Here is a 22,968-nt window from a genome sequence, read left to right as displayed (position 1 = left end):
GTGCATCAGGTGCGTTTCTCCTCCACGGAGCTGAGCACCTTGTACCAGTGCATCAGGTGCGTTCCCCCTCCACGGAGCTGAGCACCTTGTACCAGTGCATCAGGTGCGTTTCTCTTCCGCGGAGCTGAGCACCTTGTACCAGTGCATCAGGTGCATTCCCCCTCCGCGGAGCTGAGCACCTTGTACCAGTGCATCAGGTGCGTTCCCCCTCCACCACCTTGTACCAGTGCATCAGGTGCGTTCCCCCTCCACGGTGCTGAGCACCTTGTACCAGTGCATCAGGTGCGTGCCCCCACCACGGAGCTGAGCACCTTGTACCAGTGCATCAGGTGCGTTTCTCCTCCGCGGAGCTGAGCACCTTGTACCAGTGCATCAGGTGCGTGCCCCCTCCACGGAGCTGAGCACCTTGTACCAGTGCATCAGGTGCGTGCCCCCTCCACGGTGCTGAGCACCTTGTACCAGTGCATCAGGTGCGTGCCCCCTCCACGGAGCTGAGCACCTTGTACCAGTGCATCAGGTGCGTGCCCCCTCCACGGAGCTGACCACCTTGTACCAGTGCATCAGGTGCGTTCCCCCTCCACATAGCTGAGCACCTTGTACCAGTGCATCAGGTGCGTTCCCCCTCCACGGAGCTGAGCACCTTGTACCAGTGCATCAGGTGCGTGCCCCCTCCACATAGCTGAGCACCTTGTACCAGTGCATCAGGTGCGTTCCCCCTCCACGGAGCTGAGCACCTTGTACCAATGCATCAGGTGCGTTTCCCCTCCACGGAGCTGAGCACCTTGTACCAGTGCATCAGGTGCGTGCCCCCTCCACATAGCTGAGCACCTTGTACCAGTGCATCAGGTGCGTTCCCCCTCCACATAGCTGAGCACCTTGTACCAGTGCATCAAGTGCGTTCCCCCTCCACATAGCTGAGCACCTTGTACCAGTGCATCAGGTGCGTGCCCCCTCCACATAGCTGAGCACCTTGTACCAGTGCATCAGGTGCGTTCCCCCTCCACGGAGCTGAGCACCTTGTACCAGTGCATCAGGTGCGTGCCCCCTCCACGGAGCTGAGCACCTTGTACCAGTGCATCAGGTGCGTTCCCCCTCCACGGAGCTGAGCACCTTGTACCAGTGCATCAGGTGCGTTCCCCCTCCACGGAGCTGAGCACCTTGTACCAATGCATCAGGTGCGTTCCCCCTCCACGGAGCTGAGCACCTTGTACCAGTGCATCAGGTGCGTTCCCCCTCCACGGAGCTGAGCACCTTGTACCAGTGCATCAGGTGCGTGCCCCCTCCACGGAGCTGAGCACCTTGTACCAGTGCATCAGGTGCGTGCCCCCACCACGTAGCTGAGCACCTTGTACCAGTGCATCAGGTGCGTTTCTCCTCCGCGGAGCTGAGCACCTTGTACCAGTGCATCAGGTGCGTTCCCCCTCCGCGGAGCTGAGCACCTTGTACCAGTGCATCAGGTGCGTGCCCCCTCCGCGGAGCTGAGCACCTTGTACCAGTGCATCAGGTGCGTTTCTCCTCCACGGAGCTGAGCACCTTGTACCAGTGCATCAGGTGCGTTCCCCCTCCACCACCTTGTACCAGTGCATCAGGTGCGTGCCCCCTCCACGGAGCTGACCACCTTGTACCAGTGCATCAGGTGCGTGCCCCCTCCACGGAGCTGAGCACCTTGTACCAGTGCATCAGGTGCGTGCCCCCTCCACGGAGCTGAGCACCTTGTACCAGTGCATCAGGTGCGTGCCCCCTCCACATAGCTGAGCACCTTGTACCAGTGCATCAGGTGCGTGCCCCCTCCACATAGCTTTGCACCTTGTACCAGTGCATCAGGTGCGTTCCCCCTCCACGGAGCTGAGCACCTTGTACCAGTGCATCAGGTGCGTTCCCCCTCCACGGAGCTGAGCACCTTGTACCAGTGCATCAGGTGCGTTCCCCCTCCACGGTGCTGAGCACCTTGCACCAGTGCATCAGGTGCGTTCCCCCTCCACGGTGCTGAGCACCTTGTACCAGTGCATCAGCTGCGTTCCCCCTCCACGGAGCTGAGCACCTTGTACCAGTGCATCAGGTGCGATCTCCCTCCACGGAGCTGAGCACCTTGTACCAGTGCATCAGGTGCGATCTCCCTCCACGGTGCTGAGCACCTTGTACCAGTGCATCAGGTGCGTTCCCCCTCCGCGGTGCTGAGCACCTTGTAATAGTGCATCAGGTGCGTTCCCCCTCCGCGGAGCTGAGCACCTTGTACCAGTGCATCAGGTGCGTGCCCCCTCCACGGTGCTGAGCACCTTGTACCAGTGCTTCAGGTGCGTGCCCCCTCCACGGTGCTGAGCACCTTGTACCAGTGCATCAGGTGGGTTCCCCCTCCGCGGAGCTGAGCACCTTGTACCAGTGCATCAGGTGGGTTCCCCCTCCGCGGAGCTGAGCACCTTGTACCAGTGCATCAGGTGGGTTCCCCCTCCGCGGAGCTGAGCACCTTGTACCAGTGCATCAGGTGCGTTCCCCCTCCGCGGAGCTGAGCACCTTGTACCAGTGCATCAGGTGCGTTCCCCCTCCGCGGAGCTGAGCACCTTGTACCAGTGCATCAGGTGCGTTCCCCCTCCGCGGAGCTGAGCACCTTGTACCAGTGCATCAGGTGCGTTCCCCCTCCGCGGAGCTGAGCACCTTGTACCAGTGCATCAGGTGGGTTCCCCCTCCACGGAGCTGAGCACCTTGTACCAGTGCATCAGGTGCGTTCCCCCTCCGCGCAGCTGAGCACCTTGTACCAGTGCATCAGGTGCGTTCCCCCTCCACGGTGCTGAGCACCTTGTACCAGTGCATCAGGTGCGTGCCCCCTCCGCGGAGCTGAGCACCTTGTACCAGTGCATCAGGTGGGTTCCCCCTCCGCGGAGCTGAGCACCTTGTACCAGTGCATCAGGTGGGTTCCCCCTCCGCGGATCTGAGCACCTTGTACCAGTGCATCAGGTGCGTTCCCCCTCCACGGTGCTGAGCACCTTGTACCAGTGCATCAGGTGCGTGCCCCCTCCGCGGAGCTGAGCACCTTGTACCAGTGCATCAGGTGGGTTCCCCCTCCGCGGAGCTGAGCACCTTGTACCAGTGCATCAGGTGGGTTCCCCCTCCGCGGATCTGAGCACCTTGTACCAGTGCATCAGGTGCAATCTCCCTCCACGGAGCTGAACACCTTGTACCAGTGCATCAGGTGCAATCTCCCTCCACGGAGCTGAGCACCTTGTACCAGTGCATCAGGTGCAATCTCCCTCGGCTGAAGTAGAAGTAATGAAATGTGTGCACGTAGTCCACGTGCGACTAAAGTAAAACTTCTTTCTTGTTATATTATATTAGTTGGTAGCAGTGATATAATTCTCTCAGGCTGAGGTTGAAGATCAAAAACTATATATGCATGTATGTAAACGTTAAGTTATGCTATTGTTAGAGACACCGAAAAATGGTGAAGCGGAAAATTCACGAAATAACGTGAAAATTTGATACTTGAAACGAATTTTGCGACTTTCCAATGATTTCGACATATTCGCGAAATTCACGAATTTTTGCACGAAATTCACGCATTTTCGTGCTAATTCCACGCTTTTTTGCACAAAATAATGCCCTTTTGTCGCAAGTTCTATTTATTTACGCCATCATAAACATAGGCGTGAAATAAACATAGACTGAAAGACTAGTGCCGTGATATTATCTTCGTTTTGACACGTTACTGAAATCCACATATTTTTATTACTCTGTTTACAAGCAGTAAATATTGCCATCGCAAATGAAAACAAAGTGTAACAAAAATCAACAATCGATATGTGCGCACTACCAACATAACAAAATTGACTGTCCACAGTTTTCGTGTTTTGAATAATGGTCGTTTCTGCCGCAAGGCGCACTGGTGTCGATTTTTCTAACCTAATTTAATCGCATGGAGCTAAGATGGCAGTCATTTTTTCGTGCACATATCTATGAGTGTTTACAAATACCGTCTACATTTTGTAAGTTTTGTGATACAATTGAATTTGTGGCTAAGATGCCGAAAACTTCGACAATGTTTGATCGCGAAAGAGAGATGAAATCGGATGGATTTTATATTTTTGATCAGCGGGACAGAATAATGATGTGCAAGTTCTGCAACGTGCGGGTTGATTGGACACACAAAGACACGTGCAAAAAGCATGTGGCAAATGACACACACAAAACAAAACAGAAAAGACAATTATTTTGTCAAGAAAATTCTACCGTGTCTAAACAAATCTCGATAGGTGACAGCGTGAATAAAGCAAACAAGCTTGAAAGTGCAGTAAACAAGAATTTGTTTCTGATTTTGTTAATATGATGCTGTAGGTTAACATTCCTTTGGAAAAAGCTGATCATCCAGCTATGAGGGAATGGTTTAACACCCATGTTGAAGGTTCGCCTTATTTATTTAAAAATGTTTTCCCCCTCTAATAAAAGTTCATAAGCATATGTAGGCCTACAATATTATCAATTAACTTACCTTTAGGCCCAACTTACCTTTACTTCAAATAAATATGCAAGTACCTCAGATTAACAAACACATAAATACGATGGATTGCATTGTGAAATGGTGAGTACACCACAAGATATTTTTGACTGATTGATTGATGGTTTGACTCTGTAATCCAGCAGTAATCTTGAAAAGGTTAGGTTAGGTTTGGCTTAGAATTTTTTTGAGTAAATTAGCCCATTAATATTTTCAGCGATAACCTTATAAATGCTACCTATTTATAAGTATATTGTAAGTTATGTATACATTTAAGGTGCAGGGGATTTGCCATCAGCCAACACTCTTAGAGAAACTTATGTCCCAAAAATTGGCCAGGCAAATAAGGAAGCAGTAAGGCACGCTGCAGAAGACAAACAGATTGTATTCTTGTGTGATGAAACGACAGACAAAGTGGGCCGATGTAAGGCAGAGTCTGCTACTTTGTAGTGCCTATCCGCTATGAGGTTTTTTTACACCGCCAATGACATAATTTTTTCACCTTTTTTGGGGTCTCTACCGATTGCTTATTTTTACACAGATTTTTTGCACCGCTTGCTTAGTTTTACACCGATTTTTTGCACCGCTTTTGTCATTTTTTTACACCGAAATGAGCCAGTTTTATTTACCATTTTCTGGGGTCCCTAGCTATTGTCCAAGTATAAGGTATGCTGCATCATTTCTATGTCTCTCCTGCCTTCTACTTTTGTGGTTCCCCCATTACATACCTAACTTTTCCCCTCATGCGAATGTGATTTACATAATGCTCAGAAATTGTAGCCCCTTTTGCAAAGAAGTTTCAGTTAATAATTGGATGTAATTAGATTGGTTAGAAGTATGACCATAAGAAAATCATTTTTTTAAATTTACTAATTTGTGAGCAAATAACTTGTTTTTTCTGTATGGTTTTATGTTAAAACATTAAAACCTATATTTAACAAACTTAAAGAGGCCAAAATTTTACCAGTTTAATGTGTTTTTGTTTTTAATTGTCTGATAATGATTACCATTAAAACTTATATATTGTAAGAAATAGTCAGTTTATAATTGATATGATAAGTAATAATATAATATGGTTATGATTAAATAAAAAATAATAGAAAGGGACAGAGAGTACATGATTCAACAGTATTTTTTTTAAAACTCAATACATAATTGCAATGAGATTTAAATGAAGTACCACCATTTTCCTAACACTTTATAGTGAAACCTTGTACTTACATTCTCGCTATTTACTTTTTTTTTCTTAAGTTCAATTTATACTTCCTTATAATATTAACATATATCCCACTGCTATTTATGTTTCAAAACACTGAAAAACTATGCCATTTTGGAAGGTACAGTAAAACCTTTTTGTTGCGACCCCATTTATTGCGACCACCTCTCTATTACAACCCGATTTCGAGGAACCGTGAAAAAATTGCCGAAAATCGGACAGAAAATAAGTTTCTTGTGGTGAGTAGCGTGTTACTCGGTTTCTCTTGCCGAGTGCTGTACTGCCGTAGGAAGCACATATCTAAAAATAAATACCACTTCCTGTCGACCGCTGTCAGAGCTTGACAACCCCCATTCCACGTCCCTTCAATGCAGGAAATACCCTCCGGCCGCAGCGTGTGAACATGGTAGTCGGCCGCTCGCTCGCCCTTGCCACATACCGTGTGCTGCGGCCGATCTCGGATGATGCTTGTACTTGTTGACAATCACGTTATTTGCTTCATTTTAACGAGGAGAGTAAAAATATATTAAAACTGTCAGCAAATTGATAAAAGCTTTATGTGTCCGCAAAACAGGGCACAACACTGGCCCGCCAGTTGTTTTCGTTCAAAATGTGGCTAAAGAACTTGCATGGATCAGGCTGAAAACATCCGGCAATACTTTTAGGTTATAAGGAATCTTGCTATGAATTGAGATGTTATGTTTTTCAAGTAGATATACACAGCGGCCGACTGGATGCACGCCCGCCTTGACTTGTTTTAACTGCCGCAGCGATGTTTATTTTGACAGCTCAAGCAATTATCTTTTCCCGTGGGTTGATAGAAAAAGGTCGCTTCACCCGGCATAAAAAAAAAGGCTACGCCACTTATTCCCCAAGCAGGAAACACGCTGGCTGCCGTCTGTCTCCCCCGGATTTATCTTTCTTCTAACATTCCACGTCTCTCCTCTCGCGCGAGCAATAACGAAGCAACCACTCATTGGACCGTTTTATGCTTGCTTTGATGACAGCAGCTTGATTTTATTCGGTATATTCATTTTCATAGGACCCTTGCTATTAAAATACATTTATATTTAAGTTTGAAAGCTTGTAAATTCCTTGCCAGAGATGACTGAACTCGAACTTGGTGTGAAAAGTGACATATTTTGACATCCTTTTTTTTGGGCGTGTTTGGAAGGGAGGGAGGGTTCCGAAAATATTTACAACGATCTTACCCCTCCCTCACCACTTAAGTACCCCATTCATAATAGCCCAATTTTACAGGAGAAGGGAGGGTGAAATAAGCATTTTCTCACTGAAGGTTTTTCAAAGGGGAGCGAAGTTGGGGTGTTATAAGGGAGGACACTAGATGGTTTGTGTGTCTGGGAGGGATGAGCTAGCCTTGAAGAATGTCACCGAGGGGAGAGAGGGGTATACTTATGCGTCATGAAGCCGCTGCCGCCAGCCAGCCGGGCGAGCTTCGTGTGCGCCCACTCGCGTTGCAGAACCTACAGCTGCCATATTTTTAAAGGAAATGACCCATTATTTTTTTGTTATTCTTACATGAACATTATTGGAAGTATTAAAGCCGACACAAAAATACGCTGTGTGTTAAAATTAACAGATTTTAATGATCTATCGTTTCGTTTTTTTTTTTTTTTTTAATTTTTTTCTGATTTTCACATTTTGGTCAAAATGTCAAATTTTTTGACGGTTCCCGAGAATGTATTCGTAAAATTACTGCTTCGTTAAATCCGGGGTTCGTGACATCGGGGTTCTAGAGTATTTATCTACGGCAAGCAGAAAAGGTACATGTAAACTAACCAGTAAAAATAAACTGTCTATTGACATATTTTCTTTAGAGGTGGCCTGTAGGGCGACGGACTTGTCATGAAGGTTGAGGTGGGTTTAAAGCAAAGCCGTCTAGCATTGTGAGTGACAGCATCCTGCCATTGTACGGCTGGTTTCTTAGCGAGTAGCGGTTTGGAGTGGGAAGGGGAGTGGGGGTTGGAATCAACTGAAAATTTCGGAAAACATCTATTACGACCCCCCCCCCCCCCCCCCCCATATTAAGACCCTATTCCTGGGAACCGTGAGGGGTCGTTTCAGAGAGGTTTGACTGTATGTAAATGAAATCAGAAAAATTTGTATTTTGATTGTACACATTTCATGGAGCAGTTTGCTTGTATAATATTTTATGACTGGACGTGATCTGGTACTTAGCTCTGGCTGTAAACTTTTGCTTGAGTCAGAAATTGTTGACAGGTGTTGTTATTATGAAAATAGCAGTGGCCCATGTAAAAAAAAAAATTGTTGGGATTATAAACTTAAATTGGAAATATATTTTTAAAAAAAACCCAGGATGGCAGGGATTTTTTCAGGGTTCTGTGTTCACCTGGATATGCCCAGAGGCTTAAGAGGCCTATACAGACAGGGCGCAACTCCGCCAGCGGGTTCTGCGCTTACGGCATCGTGCAAGGTGGGCGGGACAAAGCTGGAAGGAGGAGACGTGGATTGGTTATCTTGGCGGCGCGTCACTTCGACTGGGAGGCGGAGTGGGGGAAACACTTTCCACCCCGCCGTCATTCCAGCTTACAGTGTCTTTTAGGAAAGATCGCGGTGTTCCGTACCCGCTATCGCTCTGTCCTCGAGTCTCGTGTTGTCGCGGTGTCGCGTTACCTTCGAGACACAGTTATTTACTATACGTCAGTGGATAAAGGCCGCACTTGGCGTTGTGTTGAGCGCATTGCCCACCAACCTCCCAATTCTCTCCCCTGGCCAGGTTATTTACACTAGAGAAGACTATTGGCTGGAGTATTTATTCTCAGAGATCTCTCATTTTCCAAGCTTTCGGAGCTGCGCCGAACTTTCATTGCAAGTTCTATGGAGCTGTCATAACTACGAAACTCATATCCATATAACGAATCAAATGCATTTTCCGTTATATTTAACCAAAAAATATTACATATTTTAATATCATAGTCGGAAATATGTAGGCCTACGTGTTACCTAGTCAAAAATAATGCATACATAGCATAGCAAGTGCGCATACCTAAGCATAAACAACACAGGTACGCATACGCGGACACATGCACACTTCCTTGCTGGGAAATTTTTCGTTTGTAGTTTTAAACCTTGCTGACTAAGAAATTAAAATTGATTTGTGCCAATTATTGGCAAGCAATGATTTACTTAAATAATTAAGTTGTGACTTGAGTTATATAATAATTAATAATTCAGTTATACACTTGGGTCTGGTTATCCTTCAAGTTGTGTGCTATTACGTGTCCACCAGCAAGAAAGTAATATGATTACAATCAAATAAAGAATAATATTTTCCAAATTTTCAATTTTATACTATGTACGAACGTAGTTATATTATTACTGGGTTTCAGAAATAACTAATCAACAGTTTACATGATTTTTCACCCTTCCGGTAATATATATATATATATATATATATATATATATATATATATATATATATATATATATATATATATATATATATATATATACAATTTCGTTCATCATAAAATACGTATTAGATTTAAATGTACGTACTAAACTACAATTTATCATACGACTACAAACGAATTGAAGCGTGCACTGATGAAACAATCAGTTAACAAACATTCCTACATAAAAATATGTTTGTTTCAACAACAGGTTGAAATGCATCTCTTTGCTCAACGAAGTCATATAACATAGTCACAGGTACTATTTGTTGCTGCAAATTGTATTTGCAGTTTAAAAAATTACGGAACAAGTCGTCTTAAGTCATCCGAAACATGGTGACGTTATGAGGCAAAAATCGTAATTTTGTTCACCCGGACTTTCCCCATTCTATAACATGAAGTGAGTATACAGGAAGATGTGTGGCTTTTACGGTGTGTGACTAGTGTTCACAGTTTTTATTCCAAACGTAAACAAACCAGTTGTTTGTGAATAGTTTTTTTTTTGAAATAATGACGCGATAACTTAGCATGTCATATCATGTATTTTTAACTCTTTATTCCTTTAGAAATAGAATATTTGCAACATTGTCAATATCAATTATTATTGATTTTAAAAAGAAGTGTGGTAATGATAATTGTGCCAAAATGCATTTTCAATACGGCACAGAATCATGTTATTTTTTCTACCTTGTATTTTTTTCATGTTTAGATTGTTTACAATTTGCTGTTTAAAATATTTGTATGCATCTCCACCCAATAACTGTTCAGAAAATAACAATCATCGATTTATCTGTACAAATTATTTTTGGCTTTTCTGAAGAAAAAAAAAGTTAATGTATGAAGTTGTACAAATACATCTTATTTAATCAAATATAATTGAATTTGAACACATTTGCACACCACAAAGACAATAAACATATGAGTTTATGGATACAGTTGAGTAAATTTAGATGGTCTGCTTTTACAAGCATAATTTAACAGCGCACTGAGTTTAAATTTTCTTATATAATAATGTCATATCGCAATAAATACTTTAAGAAAAAATACATATTATATTTCCACATTTTTTAAGAAGATACGCTACAGAGGTAATTAATGAGCAGCTGAACAAGTCTTGACAGCAGCAAATTTTTTTCTTGCTCTTTTTTCAATAGCGTCAATAATGTATGGAGGGTCTCGAATTTCCATGCTCCTCGTATGCCTAGGGTCCACCAGTTCTGGCAAAATGCAGTTATAATAGAATTTTGTAAGATGTGGTTCCATCTCTTGTTTCCAACAATTGTCATCCCTTTCAATTCGAAATATTGCCATCTCTTTTTCCACTGATGTCCAAACACCAAAAATGCAATATTCCCTCTCTGAAATGTGCAGCTGTCCCTGAACTTGATAAAAATATGAATGTGTTTTTTCAGTTTCAGTTCATCTCCTTCGAACTCATATATCGGATGTTCCCTTGTTTAACTGCTGCAGTAACATCTTTTTCAATTGCAGATGATGGACACTTAACTTCTGCAAGACCCTTTTCTCCAATAACACCTTCCGGAGTGGCACCCAAGAAAGGCAATTCCTTGTCAATGAAGAGTCCACTTTTTCCAACCTTATATTCCTTCTTGTTTTTCTAGTTCTATAGCCATCACCTCAAACCTTTTACCATGATAAATTGCAGGCACGTTCAAAATATCGGAGGTATAAACAATTCTGCGAACTAAGTTAACGCAGCTTGTTAATGCACGTCTACGACAGACTTTCCCGAAATTCTAAGCTGTTACAATTTTTCTATGTGTTTCAAGCCATTTTCCGCTTCCTGCCTGGAGAATTGTGTCTCTCTCTAAATGTTGACGATCCTCTTGTGTTAGTTGTAACCTACTGAGGAAAGCTTGAATCTGTTCCTCAAATGTTTCTGGATCCATGTCAGGCTGTTGACATTGAGGACCATAGTGGATTTTTGCTGCTTTTCTAGTATCAAACCGTTGTCTTCCTTTACATGTTCAATATATTCATCCAAATGTTGATATTTTCTTGGAGTAATGAATAAACTGTTCGGCTGAAATCATTCATTAATATATTATTTTTGAATAACTTATATCTATTAAAGATAACATCTATTAATGTACCTAAAATCATGTTATATTTCTATGTGCATAAAATATGTATATATTATTTTTTCCCTAGTTTCGAATAAAACAGGAATATTGATAGCAGTAAAAGTACTTATAGTATCTGTAGTATCTTTAATAGTTTTTTGTCCAATGTATGATGCATACTTTGAAAAGTCTTGCTACAATATAAACATTTTCAGTGCTTAAATCAGTGTTCTTATGAATGCTGTTTATGTTTTAACTGGGGATGGTGTATCACTTTTAAGTAAGGTCAGTAAAATATGCTGTCTATTGTCACTAAATGGGGATAAGATTTTTTACTGTATTCATTTTTTTGCCCTGTTTTTAGTGAAATTTCTGATAAAAACATTTATGTAGTTTGAGTAGTTGTGTAATTTTTCAATTGAAGTATATTCGTAAAGTTAAATTATAACTTAACTGTAATTTTTTAACAGGTCAATATAATTAAAAGCAATATAATTGTTATTCAGCTAACCTGATTGCTTGTCTCTGAATTGTTGATACATCTACTGTCTACAGTTGGCTCATTCCTGTCCACCAGCTCATATGGAATGTCAATGGCTCCTTCGGTGGTTGACCAGAAAGAACATCCTGCTTCCATCTCAAATAGTTTCAGAGGCGGTTGCATTTCTGTGTAAGACATGGCTGTAGAGCTGAAAGAGCCACATTACAGTAGCAATAACATTTAACTATTTATATTGATTTATTTAGATAGAAATATAGTTTCGAAAGAATGTCTAGTTTCGTGTAATATTATAACTACCCGACCGTGTGCAAATGATACGAAGGAAAAAAAGTAAACAATTTTTCAGGAAATAGTTGAAGAAAGAAAAATAGCATGTATTAAAAACACTTTGTAATTAACTTATTTTTAAAGTGGGCTAAGGGACTTACATACACTGCCCATCTTCATTGTGCAGGACATTGGTTACAGAGTAGTTATTCTCTTCATCTGATGTGTCATTTTCTCTTGAAGAAATTTCTTGTGCCGTTTTTACTCCCTGGCTGCCAAGGTGTCATCGTGAGTCTCTACCTTCCGGAACTTGATAACTGCAGCTATCAAGTTTAAATTTTTTCCTGCAATGCATAAAATTTATCCTTTTTAATACCGACTTCTTTATTTTTGTGCAATAAATGACCTTACACTGAACAGACCAAAAATCTTATGTATATTTTGGCCAAAACATATTTGTTAAATTAATAGAACTGTTTGTGTTGCCAATCTTACTTTCTCTAAAATAATAACTTAGATTTGTTTTAAATAAAATGTAAACAGTTACTCACTTTGCCGGATAGCTTTCTTCATAGTACACTACTTCATGCACTCCGGAAGTTATTTCGTTTTCAATCAGTTCTTGATGGCTGCAGTGAATTCTTGATAGGCTCTGGTTTTCCAATTCTTCATTGACATGGTTTTGTTTAGGTATAGTTTTATTCCTGTGAATAAATTGATAATTCAGTGCCAAATAAAAAATGTACACATTACACATTTTAAAGGTTAATACTACAACGTTAATACAAACACATATTATATGCTTCGACTGTGAGGAGCCAGAGTTTGTTTCCCCCCCTCCCCCTTCCCAACAGGGAGCTCAGTCTGTCCAAACTAATAACTTATGGATGCTTTACATATTATAAACATACATATTTAACCTATATATTTTAAATAAACTTTTCAATATGCGACTGTTCATCTAAGATAACTCAATATTATGGTCGGGAAGGTGTTGGAGGTGAGAGATCACAAGGTAGACTAAGTTTCGACTACGCAGGCTAATGAACGCCATATGTATTTTGTATGACATATTACAAAACAAACTGACCTTTGACTCCAGTATGCTTTGAGATGAGTAGCTTCATTTTTCTTTCTTGTTGCATAAATATAAAGATGATTCTTCTTTATTTTCTCCAGTTTCTTTTTAACTCCATCCTTGAAAAAGAAATTGTGCATATAATAGTACTTCTCGATGCTGTTACAAAGCCAAATATCGATCTAACAAGGGGTAAAAATAACAGTCGCTCAACTTTTTCCGCCTACAGGTAACCTCCACTTGGCTCCGAGTATGCCTTACTGAGTCTTCTCGCCGCGCGATGTGGTGGGCGCAGAATGGTTGAGGTTTTCTCTGGGAATAACTGCCTGAATCCTAGAATTTATTACTTCCGGGTCATTCAATGCCATTTCACACACCTGCTGACATCACCATCACCGAATTCAATGAAACTTAGGGCTTTAACAGTACAGGTTCAGGAAAGTGAATTCTCAAAGTTACAGCCCCCTGTGAATAATACTTTTTATACAGCAGGGTTGCCAATTTGTGGAAAAAGTGGAATTGTGTTAATGCCTTACTAGAGTAGTTTTAGTGAACATGGCCTAATTCACAATGTTCTAGTGTTTGATCCCAGATCCATCCCAAAATGAAACTTATGTCACTTAGACCAATAACGCACTTCATAACATATAATTTTTTCACATTTTTCAAAAATATACTTTTCAAAATTTTCAAGGTCACATGTTACATGACCATGACCTTGAAACAAATTTCTTCTAAAATTCGTAAAACTTATTTTTATCTCAAAGGACACTTTTCTAGCTTTCTATTGAGCCCTACTTCAAGGTTCTCACTCAACTACAAAGGAAGTTACAAATATTTTTATTGGACCTCGCGCAGCAAAAATTCCACTTTTTCCACAAGTTGGCAACCCTGCTGTATAAAAAGTATTATTCACAGGGGGCTTTAACTTTGCTAATGCACTTTTCTGCACACCTACTGCTAATTTGCCGAGTTTTTTTTAATTCTGAGATGGTGATGCCAAAAATTATTATTTTCTGGTTGATTTGGCATGGAATGACCCTTCCCGACCAGGCGGCCTCAGTGGTAGACACTATTCCTGCGAATACATGTGCTTATCGCGATATCCGATACCCCGACGCGCTGATAAGGCGACCGAGCAGCCGTCAGACGAACTTCCCCTCCGCTGCCTTCACAGCAGCCGCTAGCCCCACTCCTCGGCTCCAGTCGCCGGCTGAAGAATACGCCGCGCGAGGGAGACACTTCCCGGCAGAATAAATGTGCGGAAATGCTTTTCGTCGTAGAAGAATTCTGGGAGTTTTTCAGCGGTGACCTATGTATTTTTTTACACCATTTTAATCAACGATTAATACTCTATCGTTGTGTGTTTCTACTTTTTTTGTATGCATTACACACAATACATAAAACAGCTGCGTAAAACCACACATTCGGAAATATTTTTACCTATGTTACGAATTTTTAAAAGCATTATAAAAATCATAGATCGACCCATTCATCCTTTCCTTATGCACGCAAAAAAAATGACAGTGTTATCTGTAATGGGAAGCTGCAAATTATTCTTAGCAAAAGGCCCTACAATCACGTCCTGAAGACTGTCTGTATAGGCCTCTTAAGGGACCCGCCTTGTCAGGGGTGTATGTGTGTTAGTGAGGCGGGATGATAAGCGCGACGCTCGCTGGTGCTTCTAGCGCGGTGTCTCCTCTGGACTGGCGCGCAGTCTTCTCGCCGTGCATTGAGCGGTGACCGTAACATTATATGGCGGGGAAATGAAGATAAAGGGGTAATGCAAGTCCCTTAAGTGCTTTCAAGAATTTTGTACCGGTTGTTTTACGCCTAAAAATTACGCTATAAACATGCGTTTTGGCCATTTTAACCCTTCTGAAAATACAGTCTAAAAATTTAATCTGAAATCGAAAGTACTTTTCGGACATCAGGGATCTCTTAAGAGGCCACTCCAGTGTTTCAGGGGCACTACGCAACCCGCATTAACATCATAAGATTCAATGCTATTTTCATATTGCTTATAACTAATTAACTAATACAGATTTCGAAATGATGCTTGCGTGATATGTAAGAAAACGATGCTCTTATCAAAGCCCCTTTTTTTCAAAAACGTGCGTAAATTATGGTTTTATACTAATCTTTACTAATATGCATAAGTGTATTGTCTAGGTTTGAACCATAATTTACGCACGTTTTTGAAGAAAGGGGCTTTGATAAGAGCATCATTGTCTTACATATCACGCAAGCATCATTTCGAAATCTGTATTAGTTAATTAGTTGTAAGCAAAATGAAAATAGCATTGAATCTTATGAGGTTAACGCGGGTTGCGCAGTGCCCCTGAAACACTGGAGTGGCCTCTTTAAGTGCTTTCAAGAATCTGTACTGGTTGTTTTACGCCTAAAAATTACTCTTGAAAACATGCGTTTTGGCCATTTTAACTCTTCTAAAAATACAGTTTTAAAACTTAATCCGAAAATAAAAAAAACTACTTTCCGGCCGTCAGGGAACTCTTGAATGCTTTTCGTAAGCAGACCTCCGCTCGGATATCTGCAGTAGGTTGGAAATGGCGTTGTATTGTCCTGAAGCGTGTGTGCCCGGGCGGTAGCGGGATATGAGCGTCGAGTGCCGGCGTGCGCAGGTTCCCGGTGGCGAGCGTGGGTGCGGTGCGCTGGGTGGAGAGCACGGTCACCGAGCCCAGCTACTTCAAGCTCAGCACGGAGCACACGCCCGTGCACCTGGCCGTGCTGGACGAGGTGGTGACGTGCCACGCGCTGCTGCACGGCCGCGTGCTGCGCCTGCTGGTGCGGCTGTTCGAGTCCAAGCAGGACGAGCTGGAGATACTCGTGCAGGTGACGACGCGGGTTCATTTCGCGCGACAAGGCTGAAATACGAATGAATCAGGAATTTGCAAAAGGTACCAAGTCCACTTTTTGAGAAGATTCATGTTATACGAGATTCCGAATCTCCAAAGTGTTCTCTTTGCTGTCAGCAAGAAAAGGAACCAAGTCCTGTATAAGAAATACGATATACGGACTAGTAAATATATGTGGAACTTGCAACCCAACATCCCAACAATCTACTCAATTGGACTTGGTACCTTTTGCAAATTCCTGATTCAAATAGTTATACCTCAGCGCTGCCTCTGCTATCGTGCTCGCGACTCACCCGGGTGACTCAGGGCCGAACGAGAAACACCCGACCGAAGCTCTATCGAATCTCACAGGCTGCTAACGCTGGGACGTCTCACGGGACAGCAGCCGATGAGTGGGTGTGGCATTCGACCGAGCGTACGTAGAACTGTGGCGTTCATCCCGCAGGTCGTTGAACCCGGGAATTTTTTCCGGTCCCCAGTCGTAGGTCAATGAATGCCGGCTGCACGCACGGGAAAAGCATGACTCGGTTGTCGCATTCCGCTTGAGCCGAGCGTGCGAGAGCCGGCCTTACACCGTGCGAGGAAAATCTTCTATGATATGAAACAGGTTAAGGCGGGCTTTTTAAACTAATTGTCCGTGATCATATTTAAACAAATTATTTAAATTAAATTTGCAAAAAACTGCAAATAATAATTGAAATTTAAAAAAGTATGCAATTTTTCATCAATGTTTTCTTATGACGTTATCACGTAAAATTATCGTCCTTAAACCGACTTTACAGAAAACACACACACACACCCCCCCCCCCTTTTTTTTTTTTTTTTACTTTAGGATACAAGATTGGTTTTATGACTGTCCCTGTATTTGGTATTTTTTCCAATTCCTTTAATTTATTTCATATATTATATTTTAATACTACACTCTCTGTAGAGACGACTGAATCACTTAAATTTGATGCATGTTAAGCTGTGATTGAAGACTTTGCACATAGAAATGACTTAAGAGTTTTTTTTACAGAGTTAGCTTGTTAACTATATTTTGGAGCTTGAGTGTGTGTAAAATATTTGAGTAAAGTTTCAATTTTGTTACTAGTTCTAGAACGTTCGTAAAAACTTTCTGTTTTCTGCTCTGTGTTACGTTAGGGTCACCTCCGAAAGTTTTAAGAGATTCATTATGAATAGGGTCCCCAAAAGTGGCAAGCAAAATTGACCAAGTGTTAAATAAGGCAAAAGTGATGCAAACATTTTGTGTGAAAATATAAAAGTGGTTTGAAAAATCTGTATTTTAAAACCTAAAAGCAATGTGGAAAATGAGTGCTAAATAGTACTGATTTCTGAATTTTGGTACGTTAATCCTTAATATTTTTAATCTATAGCATATGCAACAATTGTAGCATTTTAAAAAATTTTCGTCAACAGTATGAGCTAACAGTTTGGGTCACATCTATAATTTTTGGCAAAAATTCTCATAAAGGTTGCCCTGGAATATGGGTGGCACCTCCAGTAGAAGACAAGTGAAGTCTTAATGGTCCGTGTATCAGCTAATTGCCACGTAAGAAACACAGCACCGGTTCTTTGGTTCTTTGTCTCTCTCATTTTCATCCTTTATGGCCGAAGAATACTATTTTAATACTTGTGTTTCCCTTTCTAGTCTTTTTTTTTTCCCCTGAGCACGCTGCTCAGTTTTTTTTTTTATTGTCAGTTCCTCCCATAAAAAAGAACGCCCTTTTCAGCAGTTTTGTAATTGGACTATTGCAGTAGAAAGGTTGGAATTCTCACGCCAGTAACAATGTTTGAATACAGTTCCGTCACAATGTTTATTTTATTTGGTAAAAGTTCTGTATCAGGTATCCAACTTAATCCCTTGATCCTGATAGCATGATCCTACACAGTTTGAATTTTATCCTGAGCAGTGCCCTGCACAGCCTTAAAAGTGGGGGGTGAGGTTATAAATTTTCGCCCCCCCCCCCTTCTCCTCTAACCCGTCATTATTAGGCGATCGAAGGAAAAAAAATCAATAATAGACAAAAAATTTTATTTTTAATAGCAATACTTCAGTAATTTGACCATGTTGTTTGGTGTAAATTTTAAACATACACGTGTTGACAATTTTCCAATTTCTCCTATTGAAAAAGTATGTTTTAAATATATTTTACAATGTTTAACCCTTTTTAAATAGTGCTAATAGTCCCAAAAGCAGAAATAGTATACTTTTAGCATATAAAAATATTCTTCAAGAAAATTAATTTATTTTAAACAAATCCAACTTAACATTCTTCACTGTACTTATTTTTAAATCTTACAATGAAAATATTTTATGGATCATACCACAAAATAAGATATAAATAAAAATTTCTTTTTGCAGAAGAACTGTATACATAAACTGAGAAATTTTTTCAGTGCAGGCGACGTGCCTTAATAGCGGCAAATTTCTCTATAACTGTATCAAAAGATAGGTTGCGAGCAATGTCACTTTCTATTGAGAGTATTGCCAGTCCAGATAACCGTTCTTGGGCAATGGTGGATCGCAAGTAGTTTTTGATGAGTTTCAGCTTGCTGAAACTTCTTTCGCATGAGGCTATTGAAACTGGAATAGTGAATAACAATTTATATGCCGTAAAGGATTCTGTGAAAGCTTCCTGCAAGTCATTGTTTACAATTATTTGAATTACATCTTTGGGTTTAGATTTTGGTGGAAGTTTGTCAGCCAGGATGTTTCTTAAAGAAAGAAGCTCGGAATAGAGGCCACTGTCCAAGTCCCGCTCGTAATGTCTCGTCAGCTGTTCACAGGATTTCTGTAAATCATTGCTACTTAGTTTCATGAGTCGGCAGGGATACATGAATGAAAACATGTTTGCTACGTCTCTAAGGCCTTCAAATCTTTCGGAAAGGCTTGCAATGATCCTGTCCAACATTCTGTTGTAGATATTAACTTCGAAAGCTTTATTCTTGTCTGTAATTGGCTCATATTTAGTTAACTCATCCGAAAATGATACCTTTCTTCTTTGTCGTTTTTCGGAGAGTTGCATGGATACTCCCAATTTACTTGCAAGTTGTATGATTTTAGCCATGAAACTGCTGAACTCATTTGCTCTCATATTCTGTATATTCTTGGTCGAAGACTGGAGAAGATCAGCTGCAGTCAAAATATCACAATCTGCCTTTTGCAAGTATTTGCTTGTTATATTCAGCAACGTTAGGATGTTTTCCCATATAACAAGCATCACAATGAAATCAAATTTTGATATATGACTCAAAAGACCATCACAGTCACATTTCTCACTGCCATCTCTACTTTCTGACTTGATGCACTTGAGAACATCAATGATTTTCGGCAGGGATTTTCGGAGATTGCGAATTGGAGCAAGTCGGCCTTCCCAACATGTGGTGCAGACTTGCGCTCTGTTGTTGGAAGTGAGAGTTGCCAGTATGGTGAATTACGTATGTGACGACGTAGAGAGACGTAATTAATATTAGTATTTGTTCTGTTGAGATGAGGTGGTTGTTGACTTTTAGTGCTTACAATGATTACTTTATCATTTATTACATTAAATGAAACAGTTTTACACAAAACTAATTAATTATCAAATTTATTATGAAAAGAAATAAAAAAAGATAGCCGTATGTACATACCTCCTTAATTTTCCGCCTCCTGTAGAAAATTTCGCCCCCTCTTGTCGATTTGTGTGGGGATCAAGAGATTAACATTGATACGTGATACAGAACTTTTACCTTTTATTGAAAGGAGAAAATTGGTTGTGTTTCTTCAGCAGTTTCCTATTTATTTTATTTATAATATATAATGTAATATATTGGTGATTCATTGTTGAATGTTATTCTTAATGGCACTTCAATGCAGTAAACAAAAACAACTGCGGCCATTTTTTCCGTGCAGCGCGGTAAACATGTTATCATTCACATTTAATTCATAAATTAAACTTTTGCTGTCAGATATTTGTAGGGATATGTATTTAAAATTTACTTTAATAATTTTAATGGAAGTATTGAAACTTATTTATTCTTATGGACAGAATACAGTTATGAAAAAATAATTGGTAGACGTCAACAAAGGTACACACAGAATGCTACATTTTTTACAGAAAACCTTTAAGGCAATTTATGATTTGGCATAACTAAGCAAGTCTGAAATAAAAAAATTATAGAAAGTTAATGTGGTTCCCAGGTTTTTTTTTTTTTTTTTTTTAATATGTAGTTTGGAACAAGGTTTATTGGAGGGTGCTGCTTAGGTAATTCAAATGGTGAGCCACTATTTTTTTTTTTTAATTAATTAAAAACTCCAATAACTTTTTTTTCTCATCACTTACTTCCTGACATGTGTTAAAAGTATTCTCCAAGAGTAGTCTTGTCATACTTGAAGTAGTTTACCAATAATTTTACCATTGTAAAAAGTGGTGAGGTTAAGTTACTGTTACTTATTACAATCTATGATATTGTGAGAATGGTCAATGTAGTTAGGAATTACATACAAATATAAAATGTAGCTAAGTCAACATAACCAACCATTCTCACAATTTTACACCATTTTTAATGTATTGTAGTAGAATATAATAGTCCCTCTGGCACCTGAGTTCTGGGTGAGGTGGATTGTGACGTCACAGCGGCCATCTTGGATGACCTTGAGCTAGACCTTTGACCTTGACGGCCATCTTGGATCCCCATTTTGTTTTCCGCCATTTTGAATTATAACGTCACCGTTGCAATTTACGTTACAGCCGCCATTTTGGAAATCAGTAATTTTTATGTTAGAAAATAGGGAATAATTTTAAAATTCATTAAAAAAATAATTTATCAAATTTAATAAAAAAATTACTAAAAATTTTTTTTTATAAAAACATCCACTTACGCTGTGCAGCTCGGAGTCCTCGGTTTGAACCCAGCAAGAGCAAAATTAAAAAAATTACGTTAGGTCTTTCCTCCACGGAAGCTGCCGGCAGACTGACCTCCCACCACTAATGCCAAGGTATATATTGACAGCTAGTATGACACAATCACCTTACCTACTTGAATTATCAAAATGCACTCTTAGATGATGATTGTAAAAAATTTCAGGAGGGGAGGGAGGACATTTTGACGAAAAAGTTACTCTTCTTTAGTATTACCGTGGCTTATTGGGATAACTCGTCTGCTACAATTAAATTGGGTTGAGCACATATGTAATCTCAATCTCATAGTGATATTGTCAATGAGTTTTTTTTAAAATGGGTCAACAACTAGAGATACATTGTATCACATTTTTTTACTGTTCTACCTTGAATAAAATTAAGTTCAAACTCCGTTTACTTTATCTTTCCAATACTCTCAGTTTGAAAAAAAGAATGCCGATTAATTTTTTTAAATAAGAGTTGGGGGAAATTATAATCGGGTCAGGGAAAACCTGGACAAGTCGGGGAATATCGTTTCGAGATTTTGCGTGGCCGCCCTGAGTACTGAGTAGCACTGTGCGTAGTGTGGTCCGGTGCTGGCTAGTGCTTGTGCGAGACGCGCTCCTGTGATGCTGCAGCTGGAGATGAGGAAGATGCTGCTGGACCGCATGGTGAACCTGCTGAGCAGAGGCTGCGTGGTCCCCGTCGTCAAGTACATCAAGCAGTGCTGGCAACGCGGGGACACGGACGTCTCCCTCATTCGCTACTTCGTCACCGAGGTCAGCTTCTCGTGTTCCCAGATTAGGTCACTCTATGTTTTACTAGCTGCAGTACCCAGCGTTGCCCGGGCTGAACACAGGGTGAAGGGGAACTGTTTAGAGATCAGATGTAGTTAGTAATTGTCTTCTTAATTTGAATGTCAAGTGTGCAAAATAATTTATATCACTTTCAGATCCCGACAGACGTTCTGCCAGTGTATCGTTATTTACCTGGTCTGTATGTAATCTAGTAGACTCTATAAAGCAATATAGAAAAAAAAAACTGAAAATAAGGGATTACTAATATTGCAAAGATTCCATTATCTAGCTAATGCTCGGCATGCATTGCAATGCCACATTCAGTTTTGTTTTGTAATATGTTTGAAGTAGTTACACATATACAAATAATCTATCCATGTCTCTAAATATATATTTATCTCTATCTACATCTATAGTCCTATATATCTATGAATCTCTATATCTGTATTTATCTCTTTATATCTACATATATGCCTCACACTATATCTATGTATTCTATATGAGGGTACTGATTGCTTCGTTGTTAATATCACACGGGTGTTTTTTATTTGTATGGGAAAATTAAGAATGATAAGGCATCTAGTGCGTGGCAACAATATTAATAGGCAATTATAAACTTCTAGCGCCTGCTGCATTGTCAACACACACTTCGTACGTGTACTGCATGTTGTATCTAACCCCCTCCAATGCATTTGATTCTAAATTGGACTTATAGTAAGGATCCCTAATTTTATTGATAATATAATATAGCTATAGCCTTCCTCGATAAATGTACTATCCAACACTGAAAGAATTTTTCAAATCGGACCAGTGGTTCCTGAGATTAGCACGTGCAAACAAACAAACTCTTCAGCTTTATAATATTAGTATAGATTTCAGCAGATTTCACTATAACTGTTTTTGTTTTAACTAACACCTGGGATTATGCTAAAACTTAATTTCGTTTCATTTAGTTGTCAGAAATGTCCTCTGTCTCCAGTACTCTTTTCCTGCATTTTTTTTATTTTTGTGTTTTCTTGAAAGGTGTAAAATAAAAGTGTTTCACTTAATGTAGTTAGAGACAGCGTGAATGAGAGGAATTGAAAAAAAAAAGGTTGTTCACATTTATTTCGTAAATTAGGCCAACGGAATTTGAAATTGTGGGTGTTTTCCTGCAACTAAATGCCAGATTAGTTTTATATTCATGACCCAACTTTTTTATTTTAGTTTTTGAAATTTATTTATTTGGTAAACTGGGGGTTGTTTTATTTTTTAGGCCATCTTATATTCGAGCTGATATATTCCTCTCTTTCGTTTTGTAGGAATTGTTTGTACCATTTTCCATTTATCAACTTTGGAATATGCT

At 40.4% G+C, this 22,968-nt stretch overlaps 1 protein-coding gene and 1 long non-coding RNA gene across 2 annotated transcripts in view; one reads left to right on the top strand and one right to left on the bottom strand.

Annotated features, from left to right (window-relative positions):
* Positions 1 to 22,968, top strand: part of LOC134538511 (negative elongation factor D) — a 49,737-nt gene that overhangs the window by 24,067 nt on the left and 2,702 nt on the right. The window contains exons 10-11 of the mRNA XM_063379895.1: positions 15,710 to 15,920; positions 21,465 to 21,605. Of these exons, the coding sequence (XP_063235965.1) occupies positions 15,710 to 15,920; positions 21,465 to 21,605 (352 nt within the window). The remainder of the gene's footprint in view (positions 1 to 15,709; positions 15,921 to 21,464; positions 21,606 to 22,968) is intronic.
* Positions 12,540 to 13,189, bottom strand: LOC134538510 (uncharacterized). Its single transcript, XR_010076162.1, has 2 exons — positions 13,080 to 13,189; positions 12,540 to 12,693 (listed from the first exon to the last, which is right to left on the bottom strand). It is a non-coding gene; the product is annotated as an uncharacterized LOC134538510 (long non-coding RNA).

Source organism: Bacillus rossius, chromosome 13, assembly GCF_032445375.1.
Source record: "Bacillus rossius redtenbacheri isolate Brsri chromosome 13, Brsri_v3, whole genome shotgun sequence".
NCBI lineage: Eukaryota > Metazoa > Arthropoda > Insecta > Phasmatodea > Bacillidae > Bacillus > Bacillus rossius.
This window is presented reverse-complemented; position numbering and strand designations above follow the sequence as displayed.